Raw genomic sequence first — 22,074 nt, 5'->3', positions numbered from 1 at the left:
CTCCCCGCCCCCTCCACCTCCCGGCGCGCGGCCGGCTCCCGCTTAGCCTCAGCCCTCCGAGGCTCCGAGCGAGCGAGCGGGCGGGCGAGCGCTCCCCCCGCCCCCCCCCCCACCCCGCACACCGCCTGCCAATCAAAGCCGCTGCCGGGCCGAGAAGCGGACGGTGCGCCTGCGCGGACGCACTAGCCCCGAGCGCGGGAGCCAATCGCAGGAGAGGGAGGACGCCTTAGTCCCACCTCTTACGCCACGACGTCCTCCCCCCAAGTCCCGCCTCCAACCTTTCTTGCAGCCAATCAGGAGGCAGTCCCGCCTCCACCCCTTGTTTTGGGCTAATCAACAAACAGTCCCGCCTCCGCCCTTACTTTGGGCCAATCGGGAAATAGCCCCGCCTCCACACCTGCTTTAGGCCAATCAAAAAGCAGTCCCGCCTCCACCCCCTGCTTTGGACTAATCAGAAAACAGTCCCGCCTCCACCCTGCTTTAGACCAATCAGAAAACAGTCCCGCCTCCACCCTGCTTTAGACCAATCAGAAAACAGTCCCGCCTCCAACCCTGCTTTAGACCAATCAAAAATAGTCCCGCCTCCACCCCTGCTTTGGACCAATCAGGAAACAGCGCCCAAGGAGCGCGCGAGGTTTCCTTCCTTCCTTCCTTGCCCGCGCCGCCGCGTTCTCACCGTTAAACGGCGGCGTCTCGCGACAATCCCCAAAGTGACCTTTTTTATTTTTTAACCCCTTCCTCCTTCCGGTTAGGGGCAGTGGGAGCACTTCTCTCTCCCTCCCTCCCCCCGCCTCAAGCGCACCCAGAACGGGATGCGCGCGCACCTGCCTCCCTCCGTAGCCGCTACTGCCACCTAGAAAGGGCGCTTTCTAGTTTTTTGCCTTTGGAAGCCTCAGCCTTCTGCTTCCCACTCCCGAGCCCACTTTCCTGTCTTGTGATCTTTCTGTCCTTTTACCCCAGCGTCTCCGGGTCTTGGCGGGGAGATGGGGAAAAAAAATTTTTTTGAGCTGTCGCTTCTCCTTTAAGAAAAAAAAAACACTTCGTCGGCAGCCGGATGAAAAGTCTCTGGGAAAATGGCGGCGGCGGCGGCAGGACAGAGGCGGGGTCGAGAGGCCCAAAGAGAGACCCTCCTCTTGTCGCATGCGCATGGGTGGGCGGTTTGTCCAAGGCATTCTGGGAAATGGAGTCCTAGGTAGGCTTTGCTAAAGAAACAGGGAAAGCGAGCTGAGTTGAATTATGGGAAATATTGCGTCGGTGCATCATGGGAAATGTGGTCTTTTTTCCCCCCTCCTTTTCTAGGGCATCAATGTTTCCGGGTTAGGGCACTGCGCCTGCGCAGATTCGAAATATATGATTATGCCTGGTCAGGATTATCCTGGGATGCTTTCCTCATTTTTTTTTGATGGTGGCGAAGCGTTTTAAAAAGTAATGATAGTTTCTGTCTTACTATGATTTATGGCATCTGGCTTTGGATCTTCATTTTTCGTCTCATCTTGTCTCTGATCTGTGAAGTTTTGGGAGGACTGGGAATGAATGGGGAGCTAAGTCCAATTCCCTACACTTCGTTTGATTCTTAATAAAAGTCAGTGGGAAAGCCTGTAGAGGTGGTTTTTCGTGCGCACGTTGAGAGCTGGCTTAGGTTGCTTTTCTTGGCTCTGGGTCCCTGGCCTGGAGGGATGCGTGATGGGTGGCTAGCGTGACTCCGTGACCTGCCCTGCCTGCCTCATCCTCACCCATCTGCTTCTGTGGTATTAAGAAGTTGCTGCGTGGTTGCAATAAGCAGCTTTGACAGAAGTTACTCTGATCCATTAGCGTTCTCGAGCAGCCGGTGGGGCTTTCCCTTTGCTCATCTCGTAAGTTGAATCGGGTGGCACGCTCAATCATCGGCCTCTTGCATTTTTATCTTTACCCCCTCGTTTGGGTTTTGGGGAGTCACATCCAGCGATGCTCAAGGCAGGGACTGAATTTGGTTCCGTCGGATCGTGGTTCTGCTCAGGAATCACTCCTGGTGGGATCGGGGGACTTGTGGGGTACTGGGGATTGAACCCAGTTAGCCTCTGCAAAGCTGCAGGATCGCTCTGGCCAACAAAGCCCCCTTCCCCCTCCCCCTTTCATTCATTAGCCAAGGCACTATTTGCAAGAATGAGTCTTCACTCTGGAAAAAGAAAGCATCCGAGATTAAAAGCCCCAGAAGTGAACGGATGGAAACCAGATCTAGGGCTGCAATTCTTAAATTCACATTAATCATTCAGTGAAACTGCAGATGGGAGTTCAATATTTGTAAGCTAAGTGCTGAAGTGCGTTTTTTCTTTGCAGCATTTTGGCTCACTGTTCAGGCTAGGCAAATGTTTTATATTCTCTGTTAAGTGTTTTTTTTTTTTTTTCTTTTTGTACTTTCACTAAGCTGAACTTAATGGCATTTTAGTTGTAAAACTGGCAGCGTGACACTGGGAAATTTTTTTCTATGCGTGTTTACTGTTAGCAGGCTTTTGGAACAGTACTGACACCCACTGGTTATTCAGAGAAATGCAGAGAGGGAATCTGTGCATTAAATCTCTCTGTCTCTGTCTCTGTCTCTGTCTCTCTCTCCCCACCCCTCCCTCCTTAGATCAACCTTGAAATAAAAGAAAGGCTGGCCTCTGTGCTGTGCATAAAAGGCTTTGAAGTTAAATCAGAATTATTGTTCAGTAGTAGCAAAGACATTTGAAGATTAATACTGTTGCCATTAGCAAGTTGCTCGATTATTTTTTACCTGAAGTATAAATAGTAATTGTATTTGTAACACAGGGCCATCATTAACTTCGCTTTAAAAACTGCCTTCTCACTGTAGGCCTTTGAATATTTTACTCAAGGCAAATTAAATCAGAGTACTTAAAAAAAAAGTCAAAGTGAATTGCAGTCCCCCACTGAAAATGCTCTAAAATCAATCCTGCTAGGCAAGAACTGTGCTTCTTTCTGATATCTGCCACTGAACATCTGGTGACTTCCAGTTTTATTCTTTGTAATCCCATTTTGGGACCCTGAAATAAACCAGTCCCAGGAAGTCTTAGTGAACAAGTGAATCAGCCTCTTTCATAAATTGATAGATGTGCTCTAGGCCCAAGAAAGAAGCTAAGCACAATTTCTGGATAACTGGATAAATAAAGACAGCAAAGTAAATTGGTGCAGTGCACTTCGATGGAAATTTTATCGCGGAGACCGCATCCAGCATTCAGCTTCTTAGACTTAAAACTGGGTTTCAGTTAGATGTACAGTCAGGATATGGAAAAAACAAGAATGCATGCATTTACCATAAATTCAAGATGAATCCTGGCTCTGATAGGAGCTCAAATTTAAATTAATCTTGTATCACCCTAATGCCCCAGCACACTGCCAAATTCTGTCGGTTCCATTTAAGAACAACAACAATAAAAAAAAAAAAACTTACCAAAAAAAAAAAAAAAAGGGGGCCTCACCAAATCAAGAGAGGAAGTGCTAAGCAAATACAGGAACCAAATAGGGTTATATAGGCGGCTTCACAGTGTCTCGTTCAGTTCCTTTGTGGTCCTCTTCTTCAGCATTAGCCAGAGCAGCTCTCCCCCACCTGTGGGACCAGAGCATCTTGGGTTTGTGCTAATGGAAGAACTCGGTGAGTGGAGAGCTTCTGGGTGGAGAAGCTCACAGGGCCTGATGGCTTAGCTGCTGCCTGCCTGTTTGGAGAGGGGGACTTCTAAGCAGATAGAGAGTGCTGGAAGATCTTAATTTTCACTTCTCTCCAGCCCAGCCAAGAGTGAAGATGAGGAACTGGGATTGTGCTGAGGGAACTGAGTTCACTGTTCTCAGTCTAGCAAAATAGTTAGCATTTGATGTTAACCACCAAGTAGACTCTGCCCATGATATTTTGGAACTTAATTGTGATTGAAAGTCTTCCTTTGTGGGCATTTTGGTCTTGGGGGTATACAGGAGATTATAAGGTAATCACATAACAACTGCAGCGATAAGTTGTGGGAGACGATGGGGAAAGTAATGAGTGGTGTTTTTGAAAAGAAACCAAAAATTTATAAATGAGGAATCCACAAAGATTGGAAAAGGTTCCAGAAAGGTTCCATTTGCTCCCCAGTTTAGTGTTAAATCAAAAAAAGATATAGCATTACAGGTCCAGTGACTTAATTGCAAAACTTTTTATTCAGAGGAATTGTGAAGGAATGGTCTACTATGGCCTGAAATTATGATTTATCCTTTCACACCAAAGCAAACCAGCAGTGCATCTAGTGGCCACGCTGCTTAAAGAGAACTCTGACTTTAAACCCTAGAGTTAATATAAGATTTTTGATTTTTGAAATTCATTTTATAACCTTTGCCAATTTTCTTACCCCTGAATCCTTACTAAAATTGAGTCACTAACCTTTATCCAATATTCAAGCAGTGCTAAAGCCATAATGTCCTAGATTTTGTGCATGTTGGAGCTTGGCAAAAAGCAACAAAATGTCTCTTGCACATTGTCTTCAAAAAAACCTTTTAGAATGATTGAAGAGCTAGACGGAGGAAGGAAGAGAGGTAAATTATATTAAGGAAGAAATGTTAATGTACAGAAGAAGGTGATAAATGCTGGGCTGTTGTGGAGATAATATCTATTTTGATATGATAAATACATTTTGGTTTGGGTTAGAAACTAACTCCTAGGGGCTGGAGCGATAGTACAGTGGTAGGGCTTTTGCCTTGCAAGCAGCCCATCCAGGACAGACCTGGGTTCAATCCCGGGCATCCCATATGGTCCCCCTAGCCAGGAGCAATTTCTGAGCTCACAGCCAGGAGTAATCCCTGAGCATCACAGAGCGTGGCCCAAAAAAATAAAAAAGGAAAAAAAGAAAAGAAACTAACTCCTAGACATTGTGCAGGTTAGTAAATTCCCGTTTCTCCCTAAGTTCCACTGACTTTCTTTTGTTTCTGTCTTTTTTTTTTTTTTTTTTTTTTTAGTTTTTGGTTTTGGGGCCACACCCAGTAGCGCCCAGGGGTTACTCCTGGCTATCTGCTCAGAAATAGCTCCTGGCAGGCACATAGGGCCAGATTCGAACCAACCACGTTAGGTCCTGGATCGGCTGCTTGGATCGGCTGCTTGCAAGGCAAACACCGCTGTGCTATCTCTCCGGCCCCTAGTTCCACTGACTTTCAGCTCCACTTTTTCATTTTAGGAACTCTTAATGACTGATTCGAGGAATTCAAATGGGAGCTATTGAATTTAATGACTTAAAACTAGATGTTTTAATATGTTGCTCATTTTTTTTAATATCTGAAGCAACTCTGAAATAAGCACTGTCTACTTTTCTTTTTCCAAATGAGAATACAGAAAGAAAATAACTTGTTTAAGGTTACTATCAGGAACATCAAAAATAAGATCTATTAAGCTATAAGATGGGATGTATATTGACTTGTGCTCTAGCCAATAGAATCACCCAAATAATTTCATAAAATAGTGAAATAATATATATGTGTGTATATATATATATGTATATATATACATATACAACTTTGCATTTCCTAACCTGGATAGATGTTAGAGAAATAGGACCAGGATTATGAAAAGTACTAAGCAATTTCAAAGGTACATTTATTATCCAGGTGGTTAACCTCAAATGCCTTTTATAGCTACACGTCAGTTGTTTCTTCAAATTGTCAATAGTCCAATAATTGTTCGAAAGACAAAGTGGATCTTCTTGCCCCACTGTGAAGGAAATAGCATTGTGGATATATTAGCACAGATGGAATAAAATTTCCTCTCTGCAATACTTCCTTCAAGGCTGATAGTTCATATCCACCAAAACGATTTTTAAAGGCTGAAGCCTGAAGATGGTCCCCAGAGCCAGCTAGTAGTAAGCCCTGCCCAGGTGTGGCCCAAAAGCAAACAAAAAAGACTTTTACGATACTGGAATTCATTCAGCTAAGGAAATGCTTTGCATATAGGAATTCCTGGTTCAATCCTACCACTGCATGGTCCCCCAAAGAACCACTGAGTATGGCCCCCAAACAAAAGAACAACCAAAATTAAATATTTTTTAAATCTAAATATTCTTATTACACAAAGCTGGTAAATAAAAGGGGAATCTGAAACAGACTCTGGTTGGCTTTGAGTAGAATTCTCAGTTTAGGGAGGGCAATCCCCTTTCCATCACTGCAAGAGACCTCACTTTATTTATAATGCCTTCGTGTTACTATTTGATTCTGCAGATGAGGGAGCAGGCAACAAAGATGGAGTTTTGAATTTGTAGCCTGATACCTCCCAATTGCATTTGTCTTTCTGAAATTAGTCATTTGTAAATTACAGAATCTAGACAAAAGTCAAGAACATGGAGCCAGAGCGATAGCACAGCTGTAGGGCATTTGCCTTGAATGTGGTCCACCCGGGACAGACCCACATTCGGATCCTGACATCTCATATGATCTCCCAAGCCTGCCAGGAGCAATTTCTGAGCACAGAGCCAGGAGAAATCCCTGAGCACTGTCTGATGTGGCCCAAACAAACAAACAAAAATGTCAAGAACATCTTGGGGCTATTGATGCGTGCATTCATAGGAAACAGGAAGAGAACGGTCTGTTAACTCATGACCCAAAAAAAAAAAAAAAAGTTTTAGTGGCTTTGCTGAGCTGACTCTTTTAAGGGAAATTTCTACTTTTTGTAATATGGTTCTTTTTCTACCCTGATTTTTGTAGTAATATGGAATATCAGAAGATACAAAACATCTGGTTAGAGATAGAAAAGAGAAGAGAAAAGGTCTATAATGTCTTATAGAAATATAATGTCTTATAATGTCTTATAGAAAAGGTCTATAACATAAAAGTTTGGGGTTCAGGAATTTGGAATTTAGTAATGTTCTAAAAAGATGTTTTTATTTCTCTTTCTACCTTTGTTTTCTTTTTCTTTTATGAAAAAAAAAATACCTTTTAAGACTGGAGAGATAATATAGCAGGTGAAGACCTTATCTTGCACATGGCTGACCTGGGTTGGATCTTTGCTCCCCTTATGGTACTTTGAAGTACTGCTAGGAGTGACCCCTGAGTCTACAGCCAAGAGTAAGCACTGAGCACAGTGGGGTATGGACCAAAGCAACGACAAAACAAAGCATATATTCCTAGAAAAAATTTAAAATATACAAAAGTTAATAACTAATAAAATCAGATGAACCCATTTACTACCTTAAATAATTAACCAGCTCTTGACCAATCTCACTTATTCACCCAATTAATCCATTTAAGGGTTATTTTAAAACAATTTTATTTGTAAATACTATAATTTATGAATAACTATAAAAAATAATCATAATTTTATTATCACACCTAAAATCCTTAACAACACTGTTCTCACATAAAAATACTTTTGTGAGATGGTTGATTGAGAAAAAATCCAAAAATTAATTTTGTTGACAATGTTTACTGTTTTACATTCTGCCATTAAAAATGAACTGTTTTCAAAGGAAAAATAATTTTTTTCTTGATGATCTGCAAAGTTCTTTTTTTTCTTAGCTGAAATATTAAGAGCTAAGATGATCCTTAGAAATGTTATCTAACGGGCCCGGAGAGATAGCACAGCGGCGTTTGCCTTGCAAGCAGCCGATCCAGGACCAAAGGTGGTTGGTTCGAATCCCGGTGTCCCATATGGTCCCCCGTGCCTGCCAGGAGCTATTTCTGAGCAGACAGCCAGGAGTAACCCCTGAGCACTGCTGGGTGTGGCCCAAAAACCAAAAAAAAAAAAAAAAAAGAAATGTTATCTAACATATTTATGTGGGATTTTTTTATTTTGTTGTTGTTCTTGTTGTATTTTGGCCACACTTAGCTGTGCTCAAACCTTTATCCTGGCTCTGTGCTAAGATTATCATTCCTGGCAGGCTTGGGGAACCATATGGAAAACTGGAGGTCAAATCCAGATCAACCACATGCAAATCAAGAACCCTCTCTATTGTATTATCTGCAGTTCTAATCATCAGCAGCATTGAAAAAAAAATATTTTTATCCTCTTTGGAGTGGTATTATTTTTTTTTTGGGGGGGGGCATCCTATTCTGGATTGTGCTCAAGACTTAATCATGGCTCTGTTCTCAGGACCACTCATGGTAAGCTCTGAGGACCATATGGGGTGCCAGGGGTTGAACCTGGTCAACTGTGGAGGGCAAGTGCTTTATCTGTTATGCTATCTGCTCCTGCCCAATCATGCAGTATTTTTAAACATTTAAAAATTGCCTCTGGTAAGCAATTCACTAGAGATCCATGGTTGGACCTCAGCCCACAATTTGTTCTTGTACAATTGTTTCATTATTTATACGAGGGAAATATTTCGTGGCAAGATGACTCAGAATCCACATAAGACTAGGGAGTAGGATTTTCTGACCTGGAGTTAGTATAAGAGGTAGGAATTATATAGCCGAAGAATCAGATGATCAGGTTTGTGTTCTGTAGCAGTGTCAAAGTGTCAAGTGTGTAGTTCATGTCTGTCTCTTCTTTTTTTTGGGGGGGGGGGTTTGGGCCACATCCGGCGGTGCTCAGGGGTCATTCCTGGCTGTCTGCTCAGAAATAGCTCCTGGCAGGCACGGGGGACCATATGGGACACCGGGATTCGAACCAACCACCTTTGGTCCTGGATCGGCTGCTTGCAAGGCAAACGCCGCTGTGCTATCTCTCCGGGCCCCATGTCTGTCTCTTCTTAAGAAATCATTTGAGAGGTTAGAGCTATAGAACAGTGGGTAGGGCATTGTCTTGCATGCAGCCAGTCCAGGTTCAATTTCCAGCATTCCATAGGGTCCCCTGAGCTCACTCGTAGTAATTCTTGAGAGCAGAGCCAAGATTAACCCCTGAGCATCTTTGGATGTCCCTCAAACAAACCAATTAAACAGTCATTTGTCAGTACTCCCAGGTGGTGCCAGGAGGTCTAAAGACCCCTCCTGGAGATTTCTGGACAACTTGGCAGATGGTCAGGGCCGGAGAGATAGCATGGAGGTAAGGTGTTTACCTTTCATGCAGAAGGTCATCGGTTGGAATCCCGGCGTCCCATATGGTCCCCCGTGCCTGCCAGGAGCAATTTCTGAGCATGGAGTCAGGAGTAACCCCTGAGCACTGCCGGGTGTGACCCAAAAACCACAAAAAACAAACAAACAAACAAACAAAAAGACATGGCAGATGGTCAAAAGTGAGAAGCAAAGGGATGTGATGTGAAGGTCCTGTAGTTCCATGGTTACCCAGGTCATCCCAATGTTGTTCAATGGTCCCTAAGTCTGCACTCATCCTTCCTCAGGGAGAGTGTATTACTGAGGATCAAATGGGTTGGCCCACACACAAGGCCTACAGCTTCATCCAGCCTCTATTTCTTTCTTTGCTTGTTTGAGTGTTTTGTTGTTGTTTTGTTTTTGGCATTTGGGGCCACATTTGAGGGCCCTCAGGGGTTACTCCTGGCTCTGCACTCAGAAATCGCTCCTGACAGGCTTGGGAGGACCATACAGAATACCCGGAATTGAACCTGGGTTTGTCCCAGGTTGGCAGCACATAAGGCAATCACCCTACCACTGTGCTATCTCTCTAGCCCCTCTATAAAATAAAATATAAATAAAATAAATAACAAATAAATTAATTAAAATAAATATAAGATAAAAGCCATACCTATTTGTAGATGATTAAATGAAATAACTAAGCTTCTGAGCAAGTGCCTACACATGTGAATTTATATGGATGATTATTCACTTCATAACAGAAAGGAAACTGTGCTTTTAAATATATTGATTTTTCCTAACAGATTAACGTGAGAAGCAAATAGCAACTCTGGAATTACCACATCTGCCTAATTTCACAATACCATTTCCTGCCCAATCCCTTTTACTTCCCAAACCCTCAATGACAATGCTTAATACTTTGCTTTGATAATCTTCCCCCTTCCTTCTCTTTGTTGTTGCTGTGATGACTGGGGTGGGTTTCTGACGGTCACATCCACTTGCTTGTAATGCTTGCTGGAGGTTGAACAATTTGTAGAGCTCACATGGCTCATGGTGGCACGGGGATCTCTGCCAAATCATTTGAGAGGTCAGAGTTATAGAATCTAAAGCAGTGCTACTTTTGGATCACACTCAGCACTTTGGGTGGTGCAGATCGGATTTAACAGCCACATCCCTGTTAGATAGAGCAAGGCTGGTGATCTATCTCTGAGCTTTTCTGGACCTCTTGTTATGATTATTTTGTTATGTGCTTGGGGTAACACAGAAAATTAAGTGTTAATAAGTGTTGTGTATATAAAAATTTCAGTGGGATTATTATGTTACTGACCCTACCCTGATAGGTGATTGTGCCCTACCCTAGGGTGTGACCTGGCATTCTGCTTCCACCCTATGGTGGTACCTGATTCTGCTCCCAACATTGGATAGTATCTGATCCCACCATTGGGTGGTACCTGATTCTGGGAGATAAAAGCAAGGGTCTGTGGAAGGGGGGGGGGGGCTTTTGGCTGGAACTGATGCTGAGGCTTTGAGCTTCAGTCTTGTCCTCCGAATAAAGCTGAATTTTCATAAGCCTGACTGCTAGCCTTTTACCCGCCGCTTCACTTCGTGACTGCAGCTGAACAGGGTGGCAGATGCGTGCTCCAAGCTGGAGGGAAAGACTTCATACTCCATCCTTCCATCAGTCAACCCCATCAAGGGCTGACTTGCAACATTAAGCATTAACTGTTACTGTTTCAGTGTATTTTGGAAAGCATAAATCATATTTTTTATGACAGGAAAGGTATGTAAGATTTGTGTGTGTGTGTGTGTGTGTGTGTGTTTGTATGTGTTTGGTGGGGGTCACACGTGATGGCGCTCAGAACTTTTTCCTGATTCTGTGTTCAGGTATCACTCCTGATGGTGCTCTAGGGACAAACCTGGAATCATTTCCCAGTCATCCAAGCCCAAAGCAAATCTCCTACTCATTGTACTATCTCTCTGACCTCAGGATTGGCATTTTTATAAATGTGGGGTATTTGTGGCACATTTATAAAACTGTGGTATGTTTGTGGCACAAGTGGCATCTTGAACTGATGCTAAAATTAATACCCTGTAATATAAGAAGTCAAATTGTTGAGTGATACTGAAATTGAATGTACCCACAGGAAATATAGAATTAACCTTAATATGTGGTGGCATTAAATGTCCTCTTGTAAAATACTTTTCTGTTGTGTATGTAAATATTTTAGGGGATTACTATGTTACTCACCCTAAACTGATTGGTGATTGTGCCCTGGCATTCTGCCCCCACCCTAGGGTAGTACCTGATTCTGCTTCCAACATTGGTTGGTATCTGATCACACCATTGGGTGGTACCTGACTCTGGGGGATAAAAACAAGGGTCTGTGGAAGGCCGAGGCTTTTTTGCTGGAACTGAGGCTGAGTCTTTGTACTTCAGTCTTGTCCACCGAATAAAGCTAATATTTCCACGAACCTGACTGTCTGCGAGCTGTTTACCCGCCATTTCACCTCAGAACCGTCAGCTGGACAGGGTGGCAGACGCGAGCTACGAGCTGGAAGAGAAAGGCCTCATCCTCCATCCCTCCATCAGTCAACCTCTTCAGGGGCTGACTTGCAACACTTCTCATTTTGTTTTGTTTGGGGGACACACCCAATGGTGCCCAGGGGCTACTCCATCTCAGCGCTTGGGATTGGCTTCTGGTAGGGTTCAGGGGACCCAGTAGTGCCTGGGATAGAACCTGACCCTGATTTGAAGCATGACTTCAGCCAGTTGAACTATCTCTCTGACTTCCCAAGATACCAAAGATATCTTGAAGTGAAAGACAGAATAAGGAGAGATATATAGCCAGGAAAATAGCCAGGAACTAAGATAACAAGGATATTAATGGAGATATAAGAAGAGTATTTAAGAAATTGATTATTTTCAAAAGATTTCCATATTCTATATTATAACACACTCGTGTCTTGTGATATATAGATGCCTTATTGGAAGAATTGGAATTTTCTACTCTCCAAGATGATGACTATTCCAACCCAGCTTCTCTTACCCCGAATCAACATTCCAGAAAGGAGAATAACAATGCAGAGTCTTCAGAGATCCTTTCCAGGCCCAGTAATGTAAGTCTCTTGTTGGTAATTTTTCTGAAAATCAGTTGTACCTCAGATAAAATGATGTGAAGGGAGAACATGGCCCCAAAGAGAAAATCATTCTTCCAGGATAGCTTATAGGTATTGATATTTTTGGAAAGAGGAGAATTAAGAAAATCATCTAAGTAGAAGAAACTTTGGAATACTAAAATTGTTTCTCCATGAGAAAACTTTTTCTAATTACAAAGAAAGGAAAATATGGGGATGGGATATAGATCGGTGATAGAGACTTGCTTTGTGTGTATGAAACCCTAAGTTTATTCCTAGCTTCACCAAACATAAAATTAGAAAATAGAATATAAAAATAGAGGGCATGGTAACCAGCAGAGAATTTTCTAATTCATGGTTGGAGAGTCAGGAATCACTATCATTGTCTGAGCATCAGAGATACATGTTGCAGTAATGAAATAGTTTTTAAATGGGTTGCCTGGACATGGCTAGGTGACATATTACATGTCTTTTCAGGTTAACATTTTGAGATTACTACCTAGGTCTAATTTGGAAATATAATTATTAGTATTCCTAGATATTATGAAGCTTTTGGGAACCAAAACAAAAACTTAAATGAAATAATGTATTATAATCACCAGAAATTGTAAAGTTTCCGATTTGTAAAAAGCCAGAAATCCAATGTAGTAATTTCTGAGTAGTGCTATACTAACAAGTGAAATAGTAACTAGAATTTACTGATTACAGTAATGCTCTTCCTATGGATAAGTTCACATGCATCATCACTATAATTGGGAGGATGCTTGATGAGAATGGAAATGGAGTAAGTGGAATTAAGTAGGTGGTCTTAATATCTGGATTTGGAGAATATACTTGTACATAGCATGAGATAACCAATAATAGAAAACTACAATTTCAACCTTTGAGTATTTCTCCCTTTAATCATTCTTCTTTCGTCTCTCTAGCTATTATATATGGCTTAAGGATGCTTTTGTTTGTTTGTTTTTGTTGGTTTTTGTTTTTGTGTCACATCCTGTGGCACTCAGGAGTTACAACTGGCTCTGTGCTAGGAAATTGCTCCTGGCAGACATGGGAGACCATATGGGATGCCGGGATTTGAACCCTGGATCAGCTGCATGCAAGGCAAACGCCCTACTGCTGTGCTATCTCTCTGCCCCTAAGGATGCTTATTTATCTCTCTTCTAGGAATCTCTGTGTTCTCTTTTCTAGATTATAACCATAACCTAATTCCTAATCTCACCTTCACGGTGTATTCTTCAAACAATAGGGTAATGCTATACAATTTAAGTCAGATTATATTTTTCCACTCAGAATCTCACAATGACTTCCCATTTCATTTGTAGTAAAAACCACAATTTTTAGCCTGAAATTAGTGTTATAATCAGAGAGCACATGAAAGAACCCTCAATTTATGCTTATTTTTTTTGACATTTTGTTAACCATCTATAATGGAAAATAATGTTTCCTAATCCGTCTTCTTATTAAATTAAGCTGTCAAGGAGAATAGAACTCTGCTTTGTTTTTGTTTAATTGTTTGTTTGTTTGATTTTTGTGTTTGTTTTTTGACTTGTTCCAGAGTTTCATCTAAAAGCATCTGAAACACATAGGTAGTAAGCAGGATTCTCACTTTGGTAAATTCAGAGATCTAATAAAAGCTTGTTCTCTTCATATTCCTGTTTAGACAAAACTTGACAGACAGCATCCTTTTAAGAATAATATTCAGGGGATAGCTGTTAAGCACAGAAGCAGCCAGGCTCAACTAACTCAACTTTTCTGCCTTTTTAGATGGTAGCGGCAAAACTTTGGCTGTTATTTTTCCCTAGTGGACATTCACTATATCATCTTGGATTTTTCAAATTATATTATTTATTTTAATTGAGAGAATCTTGCAAATTTGCTGTGTTCTATACAGTAAAAGTTACCGTGTGTGTTTCATTGGTACAGTTTTACCCATCTTTAGAATATGTGCTCAGACCACAACCACCATCAAAGTATTCATGTTTCCACCACAGTCTGTTGGATACCCTCCCCCTTTCCTTACCCACTTCCTCCGCTAGTTGTGGCAACCACAGTTCTGTAGTCTGAGGCTAGAGACCCCTCTATCTTGGTCGTGTCTGTATCCTCCCTCCTTTTTTCAGTATCAGAACTTAGGAGTGAAATCACCAAATATTCATTTTTTTCCCTTCTGGCTTGTTTCATTTGCACAGCACTCTGTGATTACATCTATATTGTTACAAAAGACAATTTTGGTCTTTTTTATTCTTATTTGTTATCAGCATCTGGCAATGCTCAGGGTTAACTCCTGGTTTTGCACTCAGCAATCATCATTGTGGTACTTGGCATACCATATGGGATGCTGGGAATCGAACCCAGGTTGACCACATGCAAGGCAAGTATCCTACCCACTGTCCTATTGCTCCAGCCCAAGACTTTATTTTTTTCTAATAGCTGAGTACTATTATTTTGTATATTTATATACCACAGTTTATTTATTAATGCTTGTACCACAGGGCACATTATTTCCAGATTTTAGCTATTATAAATAACAGTGCAATAAGCAGCATTCAAAGAGGGGCATTTGATCATTTAAGAACCAGTCATAGTTAAGTTAGATTAGTTTTATAGCAGTTATTAAACAATGAATAATTTCAAGTATGTTAACCATAAGCTATATCTTTGTCAAAGATTATGCTTATTTTAAAATATGAAAAAGCATCATATTGAAAATGTAGCCATTTTTCAGAAAATCTTCCATGTCACAGTATTAGAGAGCAGTGGCTAAGAAAACAGCATCTTATGTGACCATATATAAAAAAAATTACTTTTGTTATTTTTAAAAATGCAAATAATGTACAGGGATTTAAAATGTTTGCTTTACTGTTCATAGGTACATGTCACTGAAAATATTTTATTTTAAAAATTTGAAAAAAACATTTTGAGTAGAATTATTTTAGAGGTCTGTTAGTATAATAAAATCAAACTATGGCAAAGAAATGTACAAACTAAATATCTCATAAATTTTACAAATTATGTAATATTCTATTTGAGTGTCCTCTTTCACTTTTGAAAAAGCATCTAAGTTTCAATAGGAAGTGGTGTGATCACCCTACCTGTAGGATCTGACCCTTCTTACTCTTGTAGATTTATTTTACTCATGTCACTCAGCCTCTTTTTTGTTCTACAGGGCTCATGGTCTCTTTGACCCTGTTACCTCTGATATCTCTTTACCTTCCTCACCTGTTTTAAGTCCTTTTGTCGTGTTTTTGTTTGGAGCACACAGAGTGTTGTCCAGGGCTTACTCCTGGTTCTGCCCAGGACTCACTACTGATAGAATTCAGGGGACCAGATGGGTTCAGATATTGAACCTGGATCAGCCATGTGCCAGGAAAGAATTCTTTTCTTTTGTGGGGAGGGTGACACCAGAGTGCTCTGGATTTACTCCTAGCTCTGTGTTTAGTACTGACAATGTGATGGCAGGGCATATTGAGTGCCTGAGATTGAACTTCGATTGATCATATACAAGGCAAATGTCTTACCCACATTACTATCTCTTCTGCCCCCATAAGTCCTTTTGTAAGTCTTCTCTTCTCAGTGAGTCCTTTCCTCATTAATATATTTATAATTTCCCATTCTCTCCCAATTTAGATCTCCCATCCATTACTAATTTTGCACATGAATTATTTTATAATATGATGTAAATTTAAAAATTATTGTAAGCTTCAAAGTACCTTATATTGTAAGGTTCCAGGTTTACAATTTCTTTCATTGGATTTGATTTTTAATTGCTACCTCTCCAGCATGTCTCATGATGGCACTTGATAAATATTTGTTCAAAAAAATAAATGAACTGCTAGTCCTCTGTCCTTTAGAGTAGCACTTTATTTCTCTTAATATGCTAAATTTAATGTAGTGTAGCCTTCCCCTAGAAACTATCATGCTAAAGGGACTTTGCTTTGCCTCCTTTTATGGTTTTAGTTTGTACGTGTGTGTGTGTGTGTGTGTGTGTGTGTGTGTGTGTGTGTGTGTTGGTTTTTTTTTGTTCTAGATTTCCTGAGTATTGCAATGTTTCTAGGTCAGGGAACAGGATGTAAGCTAAAAGTTCATATGCCAGTTACTCTTCTTAGAATTTGGTCTTTCACTGCAGAATAGCTGGTGTCTCTGTGCCTTTTGTAAGGAGATCTCAGAGATAAACTGGCCATTAGTCACCTTAAGAACCAAAACGACAAATCCTCTGAGTATTCATAAATACCAACATACTAATCCATTCTTTATTTTCTCTTTAGGTGCAGCCTGTTTATACTACCAATATCCAGAAAACCAATGTCTACAGGTATTTCTTAAATTAAATATTTCAAAATTAAAGTGATTAGGTAATTACCACTCTGCTTGAATAATCACGATAAATTATTAGGACTCCTCCCATTTCTCCTCCCCCACTTTCTGTCATCTTTGAGCAGAGATAGAACTCTGCAAAGTTTATTCTTTTTTTTTTGACTTTTGGCTTTTGGGTTATATCCAGCGGCACTCAGGGGTTACTCCTTGCTCTGCACTCTGAAATTGCTCCTGGCAGGCACCAGGGCCATATTGCATGCTGAAATTCTTTTTTTTTTTTTTTTTGGTTTTTGGGCCACACCCAGCAGTGCTCAGGGGTTACTCCTGGCTGTCTGCTCAGAAATAGCTCCTGGCAGGTATGGGGGACCATATGGGACACCGGGATTCGAACCAACCACCTTTGGTCCTGGATCAGCTGCTTGCAAGGCAAACGCCGCTGTGCTATCTCTCCGGGCCCAGGGATGCTGAAATTCTAACCACCGTCCATCTTGGGTTGCTGCAAGCAAGGCAAACGCCTTACTGTTGTGCTATCTCTCCGGTCCCTGAAAAGTTCATTCTTAAGATGCCTGGCTTTTATATGGTTATTGAGAATCCTAAATTCTGCTATTTATTTTATTATCTGAACAAGTCTAACTAGTTCAAATAAGCATAGATGTTTGGTCCTGGCCACACCATATATCAAGTTAACAAAAGAAATTTCAGCAGTATGTCAACAACAACACCAAAAAACAAAGCTAGATTTATGATTGAACCATAATAATGATTTTCCATGGCAGAGTGATGAATATAACCCTCCTTTCCTTTTCCTTATGCAAAATAAACTAAAATTTATTGATTTGGAGGAAGAGTTCCTTTTTTAATAATAAATTATTTTTAAAGGTACTCCTTTAAAAGAATTTCTATAGGCTAAAGCACAATTTATAATGTGAAAAAGTAAAAGCAATAAAAATCAAAAGCTATTTAAAACGTATTTCTTCAGTTATAGTCTATGTTAAAAAATTAGTTGCCATTTTGAGAGGCACAGGGCTTAAAATTGACATAATAAACACTCACGTGTGGCAGAGTACCATGATAAAAAAATTATTTTGTTTCAAAACTATAGTTTATAGAACTCACATCTGCATTCCCAAGAAACACTTTTTATAACTTCCTTTCTATAACTTTTTATAACTTGTGGATACTTTCTGCTCTGCTGAAGTAAGGCTGATTTATTAATATATATTACCAGTTTATTTCAACTTCAGAAGCTATCTGGTAAGCATATCTATTCTATCTCTTTCCTCTTCACCTGCCTGAGAAAAATCAAAACAGAACAACAACAAAATAATACCTGGTATATAATAAAACCTCAATAAATATTTTCTTTTTAAAATAGAGCAGACAACACTTTAACAGAAATGTCAAACAAAATTACTAGTGGGTTGTGTTTTCCTGGCCCAGTAAACTTGCTTTCAATGGAAAGCACCATGGAAAATTGGAAGGGGTTGAAACATTTCCTCTCCTGAACTCTCCTCCCTGTGTTATGGTTAGCAGTTGTATCTGCTTTATGGTTTCAGCCTGGGAAGGAAATCTGGAAGTTCCCCATGGGCCTGTTGAACTGGATCCCTGGGTTCTGGTTTCTTTGCCCTTTTGACCTCCTGGCTTCATACTCTGTCTAATTTTGGATTCTTCCCTATCTTCTGTTTTGTTTCCTAGTGCTCCTATCACCTTTCTTATCACACTGCTGAATTGGATTCCATCTGTTTATTTCTCCTTGTTTCTATTTTCCTAATTGTACCTGGACAGATACACAAGTTCTGTAGCCCTGGGTGGGAGAGTGACATGATGTCCAGGTAGTGCAATAAAATGTAGTAGACAGACACAAAACCTGAGTCTGGTGCAGTTGATTCAGAGCTGACAAAGTGCATGAAAAGAAGAGCACAAGAAATTCAGTTCTTTGTTCCTATTTCTGTCATTTACTTGCTTGTTTGATGGTGTTGAACCTTGAAAGTATGTCCAATCCTAAAAAAAGAAAAAGAAAGAAAAAGAAATTATGTTCAATGCTACATATAGCTACATGACAACAGCTTTGTTCAGACATGTATCAAAATGTATTGAAAATGTGAATGAAATCCTCTGGTTAAAAATAAGGAGGAACAGGGGCCAGAGCTATAGCACAGCGGTAGGGCATTTGCCTTGCACGCGGCTGCTTAGGATGGACCTGGGTTCGATCTCTGGTGTCCCATATGGTCCCCCAAGCCAGGAGCAATTTCTGAGTGCAGAACCAGAGTAAACCCTGAGTAAACTGGGTGTGACCCACCCCCCCAAATAGGGAGGAACAAATTTATAATAATATTGCAGAAGATATGAGAGGGGAAAATAACAGCAAGGATGGAATCTGGACCTCCAGCTTGCAAAGCATGCTTTCCAGTCCCTTGAACTATCTCTACAGCCCCTACAAATCTTTACTTATATACTTTAAAAGTGACCTACTGAATACTTACCTGGCAGGGGCGATTCCATGATCAGGAAGGTGGATTCCCCAGGATGAGGCTCGCCCATTGCACTCCGGGCGTGCTGACCCCTGCGATTTCCCCAAATGTGGGAAACTCGACTGCGTTATTTTTGGTAGTGGGGGACTTCGTGCGCTCTCTCCCATGTAAAAAAAAAAAAAGTGACCTACTGGATTAGAGAGATGTTACAAGGGTTAATGCATTTGGCTTGTGCATTTTGTCAATCCCAGTTTTATTCCCAGCACTGCATATAGTCCTCTGAACACAGAGCCAGGATATGTCACCAAAAAAGTGATCTATTAATATACACTATGTGTAGATATAAAAACTCAGAACACAAAGACAAAGTTTTTGTTCCAAATTCATCCTTGTTCTAAATCCCACCGTGTTTACTGCTGCTACTTTTGTTCTCTTGTGGATCTTCATGAGTTGACTCTGCACTAAAAAGGAAGAGCCAGAGCAAAAGAGACCTAAATTACACTTGAAGAAGAACTGCCAAGTGAAGTCTCTTGATTCTATAATAAAATGAAAAGAGTCAGAGGAAATAGCCTAAATCACACTTGAAGAAAAATTCCCAAGAGGATTATCTGCCTGATAGTAAGCCTTAGAAACAGATCATAAAGTTGGTAGTGGAGTTAGCAAAGTCATTGAAAAACGGCAATAGTGGAGATGATGGAATATCTCACTATTAGAACTAAGTACACATAGAAACTTGATATTCAAAATTAATGGTGTTTCAGTTGAGTGGGGCGGGGATAAGCGGTACAATATAGGCTCTTAGGATAGTGTATAAATGAACTGGATTCTTTACATTGTAAATAGAACTATATAGCAATAAATGACAAGTTCTTTTTTTTTTTTTTGGATTATTTATTTAGTTTTGATTTTTGGGTCATACCGGTGATGCTCAGAGGTTGCTTCTGGCTCTGTACTCAGGAATTACTCCTGCCAGTGCTAATGGGATCATTACTCCTGCCAGTGCTAATGGGATCATATCGTATGCCAGCTGGTTTTTGGGCACGTGCAAGGCAAGTGCCTTCCCTGCTGTCCTATCACTCTAGCCCCATGACAAGGTATTTTTAGAGGAGAGAGATAACCACTTTTCCCAGTAATTTTCCTTTTTGTTAAATTTTTCTGGTTAAATAACTCAACATTGAACATGTACCCAAAAGACATGGTTTAGTTTTCCTACAAGAGAAAGTAATTTAGTTTCCTTTCTTTTTTCCCTGGTATGTAAATGCATTAAGATATGTAGTAAAAGGGCCAGAGATATAGCACAGCGATAGGACATTTGCCTTGCATGCAGTGGACCTAAGACAGATGGTGGTTCGAATCCCAGCATCCCATATGGTCCTCTGTGCTTGCCAGGAGCAATTTCTGAGCACAGAACTAGAAGTAACCCCTAAGAACTGCCGGGGTGGCTCCCAAAACGCCCCCAAATTACTCCCACAAAAGAGTAAGTAGTAAGTCTGTGTTCTCAGTTTTGAAAACATACTTAATATGGCTTCATTATGAACTTGATGCTAAGTTTTTGAAATCTGAAATGCTTAAAATATTGGTTTTACTTATACATGGGATGGGGGAGCTGCACAAGTTCTGTAGATTGTGAGGTAATCTCTGTGGTAGTTAATGTTGCTTTTAAACACTGCTCTTCAGTTGCTCAAATAACCCAATAATTCTATATGACTTCTCAAAATTTATTCTATGGAGATCATCAGTTGTGAATGGAAATAGTTATTAGCTGTTTTGAGTAAAACAATAAAATCCAGTAATAACCTGGGTATCTAAAGGATTAGTTTAATGTTATATACTTTTTATTTTTAAACTTTAGCTTTGCAATTTGTAGGCTGAAATTCTGTTACCACTTATGTTTTATTCAGAATAAATTAATACTTCCTTCTTTTCTCTCTTTCTCTCTTCCTTTCTTCCTTCATTCTTTTCTTTTTCTTTCTTTCTTTCTTTCTTTCTTTCTTTCTTTCTTTCTTTCTTTCTTTCTTTCTTTCTTTCTTTCTTTCTTTTTTTCTTTCTTTCCTTCCTTCCTTCCTTCCTTCCTTCCTTCCTTCCTTCCTTCCTTCCTTCCTTCCTTCCTTCTTTCTTTCTTTCTTTCTTTCTTTCTTTCTTTCTTTCTTTCTTTCTTTCTTTCTTTCTTTCTTTCTTTCTTTCTTTCTCTCTCTCTCTCTCTCCCTTCCTTCCTTCCTTCCTTCCTTCCTTCCTTCCTTCCTTCCTTCCTTCCTTCCTTCCTTCCTTCCTTCCTTCCTTCCTTCCTTCCTTCCTTCCTTCCTTCCTTCCTTCCTTCCTTTCTTTCTTTCTTTCTTTCTTCCTTCTTTCATCTTTTGTTTTGGGATCACACTTAGCAGTGCTCAGGGCTTACTTCTGGCTCTATATTCAGGGTTTACTCCTGCCAGGGCTCAGGGGACCATATCTGATGCCAAGGATAGAACCCAGGTCAACAATGTACAAGGAAAGCAACATGCCTATCTCTTCAACTCTAGATTTTAACTTTTCTAAACACAGATTTTTTCATCTGCAGCATGCTAATATTATGAAGATTTGAAGAGGATTTGTGTAAAAACCTTTCCAGAGTATATGTTGTAGTGTAGACCTATTGTTTTCTTTCCTGAAAAGAAAGTGATTTCATCTTTCTTTTTTTTTAAACTTTATTTATTTATTGATTAATTGATTGATTGGTTTTTGAGCCACAATTAGCAGCGCTCAGGGGTTACTCCTGGCTCTGCACTCAGAAATCACCGTTGGCAGGCTGGGGATCATAATGGTGCCAGGAATCGAACTGGGTCCCTCCCAGGTCAGCCGCATGCAAGGCAATTGTTCCACTGCTGTGCTATTTCTCCAGCCCCCTTGTCTTTCTTCTATTAAATATATATTCATGGCCTCTTGACTGGGACTACTCCCTGGGTTTTGCTTTCCTTCAATAGAAACATAGAACACAAATCATCTCGTTCTGCCTCATAAATTGAGAAAAAAAATAAAGTGGATGGTAGGTACCAGGATCAAATAGCCCCATGAACATTGAGTGGAAATAAAACATCATCAGTTTTTCTTCAATAGAACCATAGAACACAAATCATCTTGTTCTGCCTCATAAGGAAAAAAATAAAGTGGATGGTAGGCACCCAGGAGTAAACAGTCCCATGAACATTGAGTGGAAATAATAAATGATCAAACC

At 40.4% G+C, this 22,074-nt stretch overlaps 1 protein-coding gene and 1 non-coding gene across 2 annotated transcripts in view; both read left to right on the top strand.

Annotated features, from left to right (window-relative positions):
- Nucleotides 1-3,615: 3,615 nt before the first annotated feature.
- The window catches only part of LPXN (leupaxin), a 42,878-nt gene continuing 24,419 nt past the window's right edge, over nt 3,616-22,074 (top strand). The window contains exons 1-3 of the mRNA XM_049779738.1: nt 3,616-3,628; nt 11,927-12,081; nt 16,350-16,396. Coding sequence (XP_049635695.1) covers nt 3,616-3,628; nt 11,927-12,081; nt 16,350-16,396 — 215 coding nt within the window. The remainder of the gene's footprint in view (nt 3,629-11,926; nt 12,082-16,349; nt 16,397-22,074) is intronic.
- On the top strand, nt 18,874-19,035 carry LOC126019968 (U1 spliceosomal RNA). The gene has a single exon (XR_007499565.1). It is a non-coding gene; the product is annotated as a U1 spliceosomal RNA (small nuclear RNA).

This window comes from Suncus etruscus, chromosome 9 (assembly GCF_024139225.1).
Source record: "Suncus etruscus isolate mSunEtr1 chromosome 9, mSunEtr1.pri.cur, whole genome shotgun sequence".
Taxonomy (NCBI): domain Eukaryota; kingdom Metazoa; phylum Chordata; class Mammalia; order Eulipotyphla; family Soricidae; genus Suncus; species Suncus etruscus.
Note: the sequence above shows the minus strand (reverse complement) of the source record. Positions and strands in the feature narration are given on the sequence as shown.